The sequence below is a fragment of the Protopterus annectens genome, chromosome 15.part0, assembly GCF_019279795.1.
Source record: "Protopterus annectens isolate FY-2018-M chromosome 15.part0, PAN1.0, whole genome shotgun sequence".
NCBI lineage: Eukaryota > Metazoa > Chordata > Ceratodontiformes > Protopteridae > Protopterus > Protopterus annectens.
In genome coordinates this window covers 112,049,872-112,064,995 of record NC_056749.1, presented here as the reverse complement: position 1 = coordinate 112,064,995, position 15,124 = coordinate 112,049,872, and the positions used below count along the sequence as shown (strand labels likewise).

Here is a 15,124-nt window from a genome sequence, read left to right as displayed (position 1 = left end):
ACACTTGGGGCCATAAACCTTGGAGTACAAGTGTGATGTCACCACGCACAGACCTCAGAACTTTTTAGTCACAGATGGCAATTATTTCGACTGCTTTGCTCCTCCATTCGAAGACATCTAAAGATAAGTACCCCATTAGGGGTTTTGCCTTTTTGTACTTTCTAAAGCTTTAGCTTAGTTGCTGTAGTTGTTTTTCCTTAGCTGATGTCCGAGAAAGAGTAAATGTAGTTGCAGGCACCAGATTCCACACAGACTCCCACAACTGCTGTCTTTTGCGTAGGCATTCTCTATTTGCCAATCATTCATATCCATGACCTTACACAGCAGTCTGTCCACATTAAATCTATTCTTAGAAAACCAAAGGCTTAAACTCTTCACGCTTAGGATGGATCCCGAGTTAGCCACCCAAGCTGAACAACCACGGAAGAAGGCCAAGGTTTGCAGGCCTTCTCCAGATGCTGCTCCACCTTCAGATGTCCCACCGACTACCATTCTAGGGGCTGAGGGGCACCCGATTACTCTGGTTCTGATGGCTCCTCTAGAAGAGGCTGTGTCTGTACCCACGTACAGCATGTCAGTGGAGTTGATTCAGACGTCTGTCATAACCAATGTTGAGGGGGAACCATTGCTGGACCGGCCATCCGAGACCTCTCCTACTCCAGTGCAGGCCTCTGTTTCCTTACCCACCCAGACGCACACTCCTTCAAAAAGGAAGCAGAAAATTAAGTACTTGAGCCAGATGCTTCTGGCAGACCCAGACTGGGAATCATTCACTTCCTCCTTGATGCAGGCCTTTATGGCACTTGGGCCTACAGTCTCTACTCCCACTAGCATCCTTGTACTGAGTCCTAGACCGGCCTCTGCCTCCTCCCTGCCTTTAGCATCTACTCGGCAAACAGTTGCCCAGGAAGCCCCAGACCAGTCTTACTCCTCTGAGGAATCTGTCTCCTGTGTGTCACAGATTGCCTCTCCCATAGACTATTACTCACCTGAAGAGGACTCTATTGAAGGGGACTCCCTACTTGAGGACTTGATATCTCATAAATGAGAGTATTTCAAGTGTGATGCTTCTTTAGTCTCTGAAACCTAGAAAAGATACTTTGAGCGTCTACGGCTTGACTCCCCTTCACCTTCAGCCATCCCTCCAGTACTCCCAGTTTTCTTGGATGCCTTCACTTGGGTTTCCAAGAACCCAGACTGTCAACCTCCTGCACCTAAGAGGCCGGATAGGTTTTACAAAGTCCCTGACAAGTACAAGTTCGTCATAAAAACCACTTTTGGCCGACCCAGCTGATAGTGCAGTATCCTCAGACACAGTCTAGGCAACTGCCTTCTGCTTCCCTACTGCCATCCAATAAAGACAGCAAAACCATGGACAGAATGGGGAAAAGGTATACACCTCCTCTGTCCTGGCTTTCAGGGCTATAAACTACCAAACTCACATGGTGTGAAGTATGCCCTAGACCTAGTCTCTCAGGCCTCCATCTTGCTGGCTTCCACCCCAGACTGTCAAGCCAAATTTGATATTTCCTCCAAATTGTCACTGGCCACCCAGGTAGCCAGATGCACTATCTGCTGCAGCTATGATGCTGCAGAAGCAGTTGCCAGATCTGCTGCCCCTGCTTCCAGCTTGCGCAGATACTCCTGGCTCATACTACAACATCTGCCAGATGACTTTAAAGCCAAGGTCATGGATACTCCTCTGGGTAACGACCTCCTATTTAGCAAAAATGCTGCAGAACTTTTTAAAAACTTGCAAGAAAAAAGCAAGGGACTGCAGGACATTAAGCACTTGCTGGTGTCTCCAGTGCCCAGCCATTACAGTAACTACCCAGCCAAAACATCCTTTGGTAGAAGGGACACTTCAACATCTTGCCCCTCTACTGCCAGACTACGTAGGGGATCTCCGAGATGACCTTATCCCAGACCCCCTCAACCCCCCAACAAAAACAGCCCTTTCCAGGTAGAGGGGGACCCTCCTCTGTGTGACTGCCTTGCCCAAGTACCCCTGTCCACCCACCTTACCCAATGCCTCCCGTTTTGGAAAACCATCACTACAGATTGGTGGGTTCTTTCCATCATCCAAAAAGGATACTTTCTTTCCTGGAAAGAAAAACCTACACCAATAAAGATTCCTTTCCCTCCCAAAAATCAACTCCCCTTACTTCCCCCTATCCTGCAGGAACTACTCTCCCAAGGAACAATAGAACCAGTTCCCTCAGGTCAGGAAGTACGAGGCTTCAACTCCCACCTCTTTTTTTAGTCCTAAAAAAGGATGGCCCCTGGAAGACCTATCCTGGACCCTCTCTTACCTAAACCTGTTCCTACAGGTTCCCTCCTTCAAGATGCTCTCCCTTCAAACTTTTACCCCTCATTCCACCTCAAGCTTTCATGGTTACCCTGGACTTAAAGGATGCATACCTGCACATCCCTTGCCAACCCTCCCACAGAAGGTTCCTGCACTTCTCGGGGCCCTCTTCTCATTTTCAATTTACTGCATTGCCTTTTGGCTTGTCTATGGTACCCAAAGTTTTTACAAAGTGCTTTGCCCCTGCCATCGCCCACTGCAGAACCAAGGGAATTCAAGTCTACCCTTACTTGGACGACATTCTCATTTTGGCAGAATCACAGTCCTCCTTCCGGGAAAATCTCCACTTCACCATGTCCCTTCTAAATAACCTGGGTTTCACTCTCAACCTCCAAAAATCCTCTCCTCCCACAACAGGATGAGGTTTTCCTAGGGTGCAGAGTCGGTACAGATCTAATGAGATCCTTCTTATCCCCAGACAAGGTACAATCCCTCCCGTCCCATTTTCTAAGTATATTGACAGAATCACATCTAACTGCAAGACAGTTTCTCCAAACTATAGGCCTCATGGCTGCAACCATTCACATGCTCTCACTAGCAAGGATGCACATGAGAAAATTCCACTGGTACTTAGACTTTTTGGTCCCAGAGCCAATAACTTGTAGACAAACTCCTCCCCCTTCTGCCCTAGCTAAAATTAGAGCTGAAGTGGTGGATTCAGCAGTTTTCCAACAACCAGGGAATTCCTCTTCAACTTCTTCCCACTTCCCAGTTTATGCACACAGATGCATCAGACCTAGGATGGGGAGCAACCCTGCAGGGCTATAGGGTACAACAGTGCTGGACCTCTGCCCTGCAAAATCAGCACATCAATGTCAGGGAGATGATGCTGCAACCAGGAATACTCCACATTGTGACAGACAACATGACTGTCATGTAGTACCTAAATAAACAAGGAGAGAGACAGGCATACCGGCTATGTCTGATTACCCTGCTAATCTGGAAATAGCAAAGCACCTCCTGTTCCTGAAAGTTTTGTGTCCCCTCTCAGGAAAACAAGCAAGCATACTTGCTCAGCAGAACCACATCTCTGCAACACGAATGGATGTTGCACAGGGGTACCTTCCTACACACTGTCCACCAGTGGGGGCACACCACAACTGGATCGGTTTGCCTCCCCCCAGAGCAGACAACTGAACAAATTTTGCAGCAGGACTAGCTTGGAGAGTGGATGCCTTCAGTTTTTCATGGCAGGGAATGTACCTATACGCCTTCCTACCCCTCCCTCTAATTCAAAAAGTCCTTCTGAAAAGCAAGAAGGAACAACCAAATATCTTGCTGGTGACTCCCTATTGGCCAAGGCAACACTGGTACCCCTTTCTATTTTCACTAGCCAATGGCAATCACCACAAGTTACCCCACCAGCTGGACCTACTAATCAGCAACAGGGATCCCTCATGCACCCACAACGGTCTTTAATACAACTAACTCTGTGAATGATCAACGTCTGATCCTTTTTAGCCAACCCTACTCAGAAGGCGTGCTCTCTGTCCTGAGAGAAGCCAGGAAACCAACAACTAGAAAAAACTACTTGTCTAAATGGCAGAGATTCTCAAAATGGTGTTCTCTGAGAAACAAGGGCCCATTTCTAGCCGATCCTTTCCTGGTCCTGAACTATACTTGCGGACTCGTTATAGGGGCTAGCTTACTCTTCTGTCAAAGTCCATCTCTCAGACATTTCTGCATACTTGCCTTTACAGCCGCCTCTTCTCTCTAGACTGGATGTAAAACTTTTCCTGAGAGGAGTCTTACACATCGGACAACCAAGAAAGCCCATTCCTCCTCCCTGGGATTTCAACTTCCTGCTGGAAAAGCTTACCCTCCCCTCTTTTGAGCCAGCACAGCTTCTCTTAAAATGTGCACATGGAAAACCACCCTTCTAGTGGCCATTGCCTCTGCTAAAAGAGTGTCTGAATTACAGGCACCGATGACGTGCCATCCTTACACCACATTCCACAATGACAGGATTTCCCTATGCACTAACCCCTCCTTTATGCCCAAAGTAGTTAATGACTTTTCCTTAAACCAGTCCATTCACCTACCCACCTTCTTCCACCCTGAGGTCTACATCAGCAGCTTCTGTTCCTGGAACTTCTCCCCATCTCCTTAGTCCTAGGCCTCAACCTGCAGTGACTGTTACTAGGGAAGAGGACATCTGTTCAGATTCCTCAGATGATTCCCTCTTTTATAATTCCCAACCCTCTTCTCCCTTGGGATATGGATCCCCAGAAAGAGAATCTATAGACCCAGATTCCCCTGCTGAAGATATGACCTTCTCTAAAAATATTTTTAAAATGAAGGAACACTTCAAATGGGAATCCACAGACATGCCTGAAATACAAAAGAGGTGCTATGACATCATTCAAATGGAAGCACCAAGCCCTTTGGCCATTCCTCCTATACTTGACTGCCTTTTTAGATGCCTTTTCTTTGGCATCTCTCAATCTGAACACAACCTCCTGCTCCTCATAGAGCAGACAGAGACTGTGCAAAGTCCCAGATTCAGCTAAGCATTTTATTAAGTGCCCTCCTGCAGATCCAGCTACCATTTCTGTCTCCACAGACAAAGCTTCCAAACTCTTGCCTACCACCACCATCCTTCCTGCTGACAAAGACAGCAAGACCATGGAAAGGCTAGGCAAAAAAGATTTGCACCTCATCCACCTTGGCATTTAGAGCTACTAATTACCACACTCCTGTGGCAAAGTCCACCCTGTCTCCTCTTGATTCTGCCACCAAACTGTTAGCAGACATTCCAGACTCCTCAGCCAAATCTGTCTTCTCTGCTGACCCTTGTATCCAAAGTCACCAGGCATTCTATTAAATGTAGCTATGAAGTTGCAGAATCCTCAGCAAGGTCAGCAGCTTCAGCTTCTGCACTTCGCAGATACTCCTGGCTGCGCTTGCAACCCCTGCCAGATAATTTCAGAGCTAAGCTCAGTGATGCACCACTGGACAATGCTGCCTTATTTCTCTCAAAAGTAGCAGATCATTTCAAAAACATGAGGTACAAAGTGAAGAAATCCCAGCATGTCAGGTCATATAATTGCATATGCATGTATAGTGTTTATTACCAATATCTTTTTCTTGATTCATTTTGATGAGTAACTGAATTTAAAAGTGCTCTCAATTAAGTTTATCTGAATTATTTTTAAGTTTTGTTGCACTAAATGATTTTGAACTCCAGGATTTAGACAAGAGATCTAAATGTAGTCGGAATTAATGTCACTATACTCTGGTTTGTTACTTTTGAAAGTATGCACTTTACAGATGAATTGCTTACAAAGTTTTTTCATCCTTAGGAGCGTTGCCCACCTTGTGTGGATGACTTCCTTTATATCTGTGATGATGCTTACAAGAGAGATGAACTCCTTACAATGGAGATAAATATCCTAAGGACACTGATGTTTGATATTAATATCCCTGTGCCATATCGTTTCTTAAGGAGATATGCCAAGGTATGTTTTTCTACTGTGTGTGTAGATATACATGTACTTAATATAAAATGCAGACATATATAGCATTACAATTCATCTGACATAATTTTCCAACTAAAGCTCTTTAAAAGTATATTATAAAGGTATAAAAATACATATGTTAGATTTTTTCTAATACCATCTTAAAAGTTTAACTTCAGTTTAGCAAAATTAACAATAATGGTTGTTTCCTTGGGGGAATGCATGCATGCATGTGTTAACTAGGGCCGTCTTGTTCCCATTACTGAATGGATTGGCACTTTTGTAGCAATCTTGGTTACCTCAATTTATTTTCAACTGTCTTGTCAGTATGAACTGTAAAGTTCATTTGTGTTGTATTTTCTTGATTTGGGTCTGCTGCTAAAACTATTGCCTGACTGCAGTTTTGAATATTTTTGTAGTCTAGAGGTTTAATTTAAGAGCTATAAAATACTTCTGATTTCTCCATTTTCAGCTACTTAAAAAAAAAAAAAAAAAAAAAACCTTAGGTGACACTTCAGATGCAGTCCTTTTTGGTAGCTCACTTCATCTGATTTTTGCTCCTTGCCTCTTAAACCTGAACTTGGAGGTGGAGCCCTTAAACTAGCTTTTCTTATTGGGGAATCCATTGTGCTAAGTCCAGCAGTGTTTGTTTCAGCTTTGCCAGGGTTGTTCCATGAAAAAGCCAGTTTTTGTAACTGTAACACTATAATATGCTGTATAGTACACATGCATGACTATAAATTAAATGTATGAGTGCTAAGAGTGATAGTCTAAATATCTGTTGTGTAGAAACTGGCAACAGTCAAAGAACATTATTTAATACAGTGCTCTCCCAGCTCTGTATGTTTTGTGTATGTATATTCATGTATGTGTAAATATAGGTTGAGAAGCACACGTATAAGGTATGTACATCAGTATGCACACTATGTACAAGAAATGCATATTAATTGCATTTACATACATGCACACACACCGACTTAAGTCATGATCCTTTGTATTATAGGACTTAAAATTTGAATGTGGGAGATGTACATAATGTTTGGGGTTGTGGAATCTTGAGGGTATATTCCCTTTCTTTGGAGTACACCGACTTTGACAGTAGTATATACAGTTAGAGAATTGAACCTCCACAAAAATGCTTTAAGTACAATAGCAAGTTTCATTACTAGTCTCAAGCTGAACAGGGTCGTCTTTCCCTGCTGATTCTGCCAAGCCCATTCCCTTGGTTGTGGTTTCACTAGATAACAGGTAAGAACAGTGGTACTCTTCATCCATTCATACACGTCACTAATTAGATGAGACATCTGACCACCTTAAGAGAGTCATAGTTTCTCCCACCATTTACCTGCACTTCATTGAATTTCTTCACTTCCCTTTCCAGAGTACTGGGCAGAAATCATATTGTATCAATATCCCTTTATGGCCTTTCTCAATGCTTTGTTTTAATTAGTCAGATTTCCCTGTTCCGCACCAGTTCTAAGTCAGCTGTTGGATGATGCAGGACACGGAGATTGGTGCCTGCCAGAGCAGTCCACAGGTAGGGCCAGGCACATGTCCAAAGTCATGCCCCCCTTGGCAAGGTGCATGGTGAGGGGTGATGCCTCATCCTGCCACAGCATGTGCCGAGCCCCACTTCACATCCAAGCCCAACCATCCCAGCCCTTAGAGTCGGTCTTTATCCCGAAGTTACTGATCTGGCTTTTGTTTCCCTTATCTACTTTGTTCTAACATGCCAGAGGCTGTTCGTCTTGGAGACCTGATGTTCTTCGTGTTTCACTGTTGCAGTCATCACACTTGGGTTATCTGCCTGCAGGTAGCCCTCAGTCAGCCCGAATACCAGAGACTTAGTATTTCTGCATCAGATGCTGCCACTCCAGGACTGACATCAGGTTGTCAGGGGTATAAAAACAGGCAGCCGATGCCATTACATCAGTCTTTCTTGCCGAGGAGCCCAAAGCAGATGTTCTTCATGTTTCACTGTTGCAGTCCTCACATATGGGTTATCCGGCTCCCAGTAGCCCTCAGTCGGCCCGAATACCAGAGTCCTTGGTATATGACATCGGCTGCCGTCGGGTTGTAAAACTGATATCAGTACGTCGGCTATAAATGGAGGCAGCCGACGCCATTTCCTCAGTCTTCCTTGCCGTGGAGCGCGAAGCAGATGCAGTTCACACTAGTGCCAGTCGGTAGTTTACCTTCGTTTTGCTTTCCGACTACCAAGTTGAAGACTCTTTCAGATAAGTACCCTGTTGGGGATCCTCTTTTCTTGCTTTACCGAATGTCAGATCAAGTTAATAACAGTCTTGCCTGTGGAAAACCGATTCCGCACCATGATTTCCATTCCTTTTGTATAACTTGCGATCTCTGTGCTGCTTTTAACCCGCGTACCATATGCCGTAGAGCTAAGATTTTGTATAAGCACTTCAGAGTCTGGCCTAAGTTAGTCGGTATGGTGTCTTCTGGTCTCTCGACTTCAGATCTTCCTAGGAAACGCAAAGACAAGGACCGCAACAGGCCTAGGGTTAAATCTACTGACAACGCACCAGTGAAATTGGTAGTCAGCACAGCGGTAGTCAGTGAGGCGCTTTCGCAGCCCCCACAGCCCGCAGATTTTCAGCTGCAAGCCTCTGCTGAGACCTTTACGGAGTCCTCCATGCCGCAGGCTGCTATTTCGTCTTCAGAGCCTCCGCCTGTCACTGCCTCAGATGGGTCTGGAGCCGCTTTGCAGGCACTGGCTTCTGATGCCTCTTTCGACATGAGACCAGAACCAGACTGACTACTTTAGCTCAGACTTCTGCAGTTGCTAGGCCACCCGAGTCCCTCCAGATTGCTAGTAAACCTTCCAGCTGCAAACCTACTCACAAGCATGCGTCGGCCTCCCCTCCTGTACTTCAGTCCCAGTTGGTAAAGATGGCTGGTGATCTTCTTTCCCTGATTAGGGGCTTTCACCCCCACCCCCACCCCCTCTTCAAAGAGGGCTAGGGAATTATCTCCTGATGTTTTGTATGTCTCAGATTCTGAGATTTCCAGTATGTCTGCTGTTGAAGGAAATTCTCAACTTTTTTATGGCTTTGAGGATTCTGATGCTGAGGACTCGATCCCTTCTGTCTCCCCTCCAGAAGATGTTTCCTTTGGGGATACTTTGAATACTCTTAGGGAGCATTTTAAATGGGAATGTCAGGATTTTCCACAGTCTAAGAAAAAGAATCAGTGAATTTTTAGATTTGCCACAGCATAAGCCTCTGGCTATACCTCCAGTTTTGGAAGTTGTGGATGATGTTTTCATGGAAAATGTTTTAACTCCTAATTCTGTTCCTCTTGTCCCCAGAAAACCAGATAGATATTACAGGGTTCCTGAATCTCAATTCCTTTTTAGAAACCCTACTGCTAATCCAGAAATTATTTCTCAAGTCCCCAATTGTGTTAAGGCTATAACCGCTAGAAACCCTGTGCCTTCTGATAAGGAATCTAGGGCCTTGGACAGGTGGAGTAAAAAAGTCTATACTTCTGCAGCTTTTGCCATTAGATCCATAAATTGTCTTTTTCACATGCTTAAGTATCAGCAGCATACATTGGAGGCTATTAAGGCTAAACTTGGAGATATTCCTTCCATGACGGAAAACAAAGATTTACAAGACTTACTAAATTCTGCCACATTAGTTAATAAGCATTCACTTCATTGTGGTTTTGACACTTTGGAAACTTCCTGCAGAGCAGCAACTACTGGTTCCATAATTAGAAGGCATGCTTGGTTCGGGGAGCAGCCTCTTTCTGAACCAGTTAAGTCTAAATTGCTGGATGTTCCTTTGTACAAGGACAATCTTTTTGGTAAGGCTGAGAAGGTACTGAAAAAGTTGGAGGATAAGGCAAAATCTATGCAAGCTGTAAAAGATTTCCTTCAAGTTCAGCCTCCTCAGTTTAGTAGGCATTATTCTTCCAAGAATTGGTCTTTCCCTGATCCTGGTAAGCAGGATCGCCCTAGGCCTAGGGGGTTTCAGATCTTCCAGAGGGCAGGCTTCTGCCCCTCAAAGGGCTAAACAATGGCATTCTTCCTCTGCTAAACCGGGGAGTTTTAAGCCAGCTTCCCAAAACAAGCACTCTCAAGGACTCCGGCCTTCTTGTGCCTACCTCTGCAGACCATGGTTTTCCTTTGGGGGGAAGTTTAGCCAGGTTCGCAGAGGTATGGTCTACCATCACAGATGACAAATGGGTACTCAATATAGTAAACCAATGTTACAAGTTTTACTTTCACACCTTCCATGTTTTACAAGGGTTCCCAGACATGCCCAAAACTCTCAAGGCAGAGGTAGAAACTCAGATTTCTTCTGTATTGACTATGGGAGCCATAGAGCCAGTTCCTGCAAATAAGGCAGGCCTAGGTTTTTATTCAAGGCTTTTTCTGGTACCCAAGAAAGGGGGCAGGTGGCACCCTATTCTGGATCTGTCTATTCTAAACACTTTTCTGGTTATTCCCAAATTCAAGATGCTCACCCTTCAACAATTACTACCAATGCTGGACAAGGATTCATGGCTGGTAACTTTGGATCTCAAAGAGGCTTATCTGCACATCCCCAGTAAGGGAAAGTTGCAGGCAATTCTTTCGCTTAAGGGCTGGGGAGCAACACTTTCAATTCTTTGTATTGCCCTTTGTACTGCTCCCAGAATTTGTACGAAGTGCCTGGCTCCAGCCGTTGCTTTTTGCAGGCAGAGAAACATTCAAATTTATCCTTACCTGGACGACTGTCTCATTCAAGCAAACTCCCCAGAACAATTAGAAAAAGATTTGGATTTCGTGAAGAACATTCTCACCTCTTTGGGTTACACTTGCAACGAAAATAAGTCGGTTGGTTCCTTCAAGGGAGATTGTTTTCCTGGGAGCGAGTCTGAATAGTCACCCAGATGACATTTCTCCCTCAACAGAAGCAAGAAGATCTTTCTGCTTACTTCATGAACTTGGCAAGCATGACCCAGCTCTGCAAGGCGATTCTTGCAAGCACTGGGGTTCATGGCTTCATGTATTTTGATGATCCCATATGCAAGGCTGTATATGAGAAAACTTCAGTGGTACCTCAAGAATCTTTGGTGTCAACACACAGGGCTTAGACTTGATTCTTCCCCTGATTCCCTGTCTGCAAATGGAGTTCCTCTGGTGGGCAACCGCCTGTTCTCAGAACAAGGGTCTGCCTTTCCACCCACCGCCTGCCAGCTAGACTCTCACCACAGACACCTCAGATGTTGCATCGGGGGGGCTCATCTGGAGGGCAGCGGCATACAGGGGACTTGGAGCACCCAGCAGATTCATCTGCACATAAACTTAAAAGAATTGATGGCAGTGCAGCAGGCCTTGCTGGCTTTCAAGGAAATACTCTACCCTGGGACTCTGCTAATCAGGACAGACAATACCTCAGTCATGTGGTACATCAACAAGCAGGGGGGGGGGGACTCGCACTTACCCCTTGTGCAGACAAAGCATGAGACTGTGGTCCATAGCAGCATCCATGGGCTTACATCTAATAACCCACTATCTTCCAGGGAGGCTAAACTCCTTGGTGGATCATTTGAGCAGACATGTTCTGGATCCTTATGAGTGGCAACTGAACAGGAACATTTTCCATCACATCACTCATCATTGGCGCACCCCACAAGTGGATCTTTTCTCCTCTCACACCAATCATCTCCTTCCAACCTTCTGCTCCAGGGAGTTTCACAACAAAGCTTGGAGGGTGGATGCGTTGTCCTTCCCATGACACATCTCTGTTTATGTAGTCCCTCTTCTGCCTTTTCTTCCCAGAGTGCTGCTAAAGGTAAGGGACGAAAAACCAAAGGCTAATTCTGATAGCACCAGATTGGCCCAGGCAGCATTAGTATCCCCTCCTTCACAACCTTTCCCAGGCTCAACCTTGGCATCTTCCCCTGGTACCAGATCTGTTGATTCAGGGAGGAGGAAAGTTCCTTCATCCTCATCTTCAAACTCTGCATTTGACTGCCTGACTAATACCTTAAATCTTTCCCAACAGGTGGTTGAAGTTCTTCATGAGGCCAGGAGGCCTAGCACAAGAAAATCCTATGCAGATAAATGGAAGAGATGTTGCTCTTGGATGCTAGCTAAAGGAGAAGACTCTTCTCATCCTTCTCTTTCATTCATTCTTGACTATCTAGCAGGATTGCGTAATGGTGGACTTTCTTTTTCTTCAATTAAAATTCACACTTTAGCAATTTCGGCTCATTGTTCAGTTTGAGCAGCCCATTTTTTTCTCACCCTTTGAAACTGTTCCTGAGGAGGAGTTAGTAATCTTAGATCTCCCAGAAGAGCTCCTACTCCTGCTTGTGATTTTAATTTTGTCCTGGAAAAACTTACTCTGCCTCCCTTTGAACCCAGCTGTCTCTGCAGATTTGAAGTTTCTATCCTGGAAGACTGCTTTCCTTTTAGTTATTACCTCAGTTAGAAGGGTATCCGAGCTGCAAGCCTTAATGGTAGTAGAACATTTCATTATTTTGCACTCAGATCAGGTTTCTCTGAGAACCAATCCCTCCTTTATGCCTTAACCAGTCTATTCGCCTGCCTACATTTTTCAACAATCCCCAAAATAAAGGGGAAATGATTTTGCACTCTCTTGATGTGCATAGACAGCTGAGATTTTACAGGACTAAATCCTTTTGAAAATCTGAACAGTTACTGGTTAGTTTTGCTCCTGGGGCTCAGGGTAAAGCTATTTCAAAACAAACCCTCTCCAAATGGGACTGCTCATTGTATTCACTTTTGGTACCTGTAGCATGGAAAGGTTCCACCTCAGGGTATTGGGACCCATTCTGCTAGAGCAAGCCTCTACCTCTGCAGCCTTTGAGAGGTGTGCCTACTAAGGACATTCTAGAAGCAGCTACTTGGTCTTCTGTCCATACTTTCACAAACCATTGCAATCCATCTTTGTTTTCTAAATTCAGGGCTGGTTTTGCCTCTGCAGTTTTGCAGGGCCTCCTTACCAAACCTTAATCTGCACTCCTTCCTCCCCCCTTTATCTTCTTACTGGGCTTTGGGAATCAACCCATATGTTAGGACTGCAACAGTGAAACACGAAGAAGATAGTACAGTTGTGTACACTTACCATAAATGTAGATGTTCGAGTGTATTTACTGTTACAGTATACACATAGTACAGTTGTGTAAACATACCATAAATGTAGATGTTCGAGTGTATTTACTGTTACAGTATACACCTAGTACAGTTGTGTACACTTACCATAAATGTAGATGTTCAAGTGTATTCACTGTTGCAGTCCTGGTTTCCCACCTTCCATTCCCCCTTTTTTCCCAAAGCACAGACTATGGATTTTTATTTTTTGTATGACTTGTGTCCAGGGTGCTACCATTCCTAGATTAGCCTTCTTTTGGGGGCTCCAGACAGTTAAGGCAAGAAAAACTGAGGAAATGGCATTTGCTGCTTCCGTTTATACCCGACGTACTGACGTCAGTTTTACAACCGGCAGCAGCTGACGTCATATACCAAGGACTCTGGTATTCGGGCCGACTGAGGGTTACCGGGAACCGGATAACCCATCTGTGAGGACTGCAACAGTGAATACAGTCAAACATCTACATTTATAGTAAGTGTACACAACTGTACTTTTGCAAGTGCCGGTCGGCCTCTACCTGAATTTTCGTTTACGAATTGAATGATCCTGAAGTCTTTGAAAGCTAAGTACCCCGTTGGGGATCCTTTTTTCTTGCTCTAACAGATGTCAGAAAAAGTTAACAATTGTCTTGCCTGTGGAAGGCAAATACCTCAGAGATTTTCATTCCTACTGCATCGTCTGTTTAGGCCCAGACCACGACGTATCTCGCTGTCGGTTTTGTGCCTTAACGCCCGAACCATTCATCGTCGGGCTCTTTGTCACAATTCTTTTGCTCTCGATCTCTGTATTCTGAAATGGCTTTGGTAAGTCATCAGACTACTGATATTCCAAAAAAAACTTGAGGATAAAGACAGAGACAAACTCCATAGGTCCAAAGCTGCCAACGACGCTTCCATTAAGCTAGTCGCCAATCCACCGCTACTCAGTGAGGCGCTTCCGCAGCTCCCTGATGCCCGCTTCAGTGGATTTGCAGGCCTCTACAGAGACCCATTCGGAGTCCGGTATGCCATGAGACACTTCAACTATGGAACCTGCAGATGTCTCTACCTTGGATGGGTCCGGAGCTGCTGTGCAGGCACCGGCTTCTGAGGCAGTTCTTCACTTAACCAATGTTCGGCTCAAACTGACTTCTTTTTTAACCAAAACTACCGAGCACAGAGTACACACTACGCCTAGAAAACCGACGACCAAAGCGCATGCTCCTGCTCCCATGCCACAAAAACAAATGCTTAGAATGGCCGAAGACCTTATTACGCTGATTATGGGGAATTCAGCCTTCCCCTGCTAAGAGAAAGAGACCAGTCCCCTTCAGCTTCTACAGACCAGGAGTCCGATGACTGTGAGATTTCTGATTATGAAGACCTGCCCTTGTCTGCTTATGAGGATTCAGATGCAGAGGAATCCATTCCCTCTGCCTCCCCTCCAGAGGATTTTTCTTTTGGTGAAACCTTGCATACCTTAAGAGAGCATTTCCACTGGAAATGCCAAGACTATCCTCAGTCCAAAAAGAGACTAGGAGAATTTCTAGAGTTGCCTCAGCACAGACCTTTAACAATTCCCCCCTGTCCTGGATATTGTTGATATTTTTATGGAATCCAGTCTTACTCCTGACACTTTTCCTCCTGCTCCTAGGAAACCAGACTGGTACTACAGAGTACCCGACACTCACAAATGTATTTTTAAGAATCCTGCTGCTGACCCAGAGATTATTTCTCTGGGCCTAAAGGTATCAAGGCAAGTACAGCCAAGAATCCCACCCCTTCGGACAGGGATTCCAGCGCTTTGGCTAGATGGGGGTAAGAATGTATATACCTTTGCAACTCTTGCTATTGGGGCATTGAATTGTCAGTTTTACATGGTGCAACATATTACGGAACTTATTAAACAAAAAGTGGCAACCTTTACAGTCTGTGCAGAAAATAAAGAATTGCAGGAGCTTATGCACTCTGCAAGCCAAGTCAACAAGCATACTTCTAGAAGCATGTTGCAGGGCAGCGGTCACTGGCTATGTACTGAGAAGACATGCTTGGCTAAAGGAGTAGACCTTGCCAGACCATGTCAAGTCAAAGTTACTAGAAGCTCCTTTGAACAAGGACAGTTTGTTTGGCACCAAAGCAGAAGAGGTTCTTAAAAAGATGGAAGAAAAAGCTGTCTATGCAGATTGTTAA

General features: G+C 44.9%; 1 protein-coding gene across 3 annotated transcripts in view; it reads left to right on the top strand.

The window, feature by feature from the left end:
- CCNB3 (cyclin B3) overlaps positions 1 to 15,124 on the top strand; it is a 1,510,800-nt gene that overhangs the window by 1,144,011 nt on the left and 351,665 nt on the right. For all 3 annotated transcript variants that reach the window (XM_044057491.1, XM_044057492.1, XM_044057490.1), the window contains exon 9: positions 5,671 to 5,826. In XM_044057491.1, coding sequence (XP_043913426.1) covers positions 5,671 to 5,826 — 156 coding nt within the window. The remainder of the gene's footprint in view (positions 1 to 5,670; positions 5,827 to 15,124) is intronic.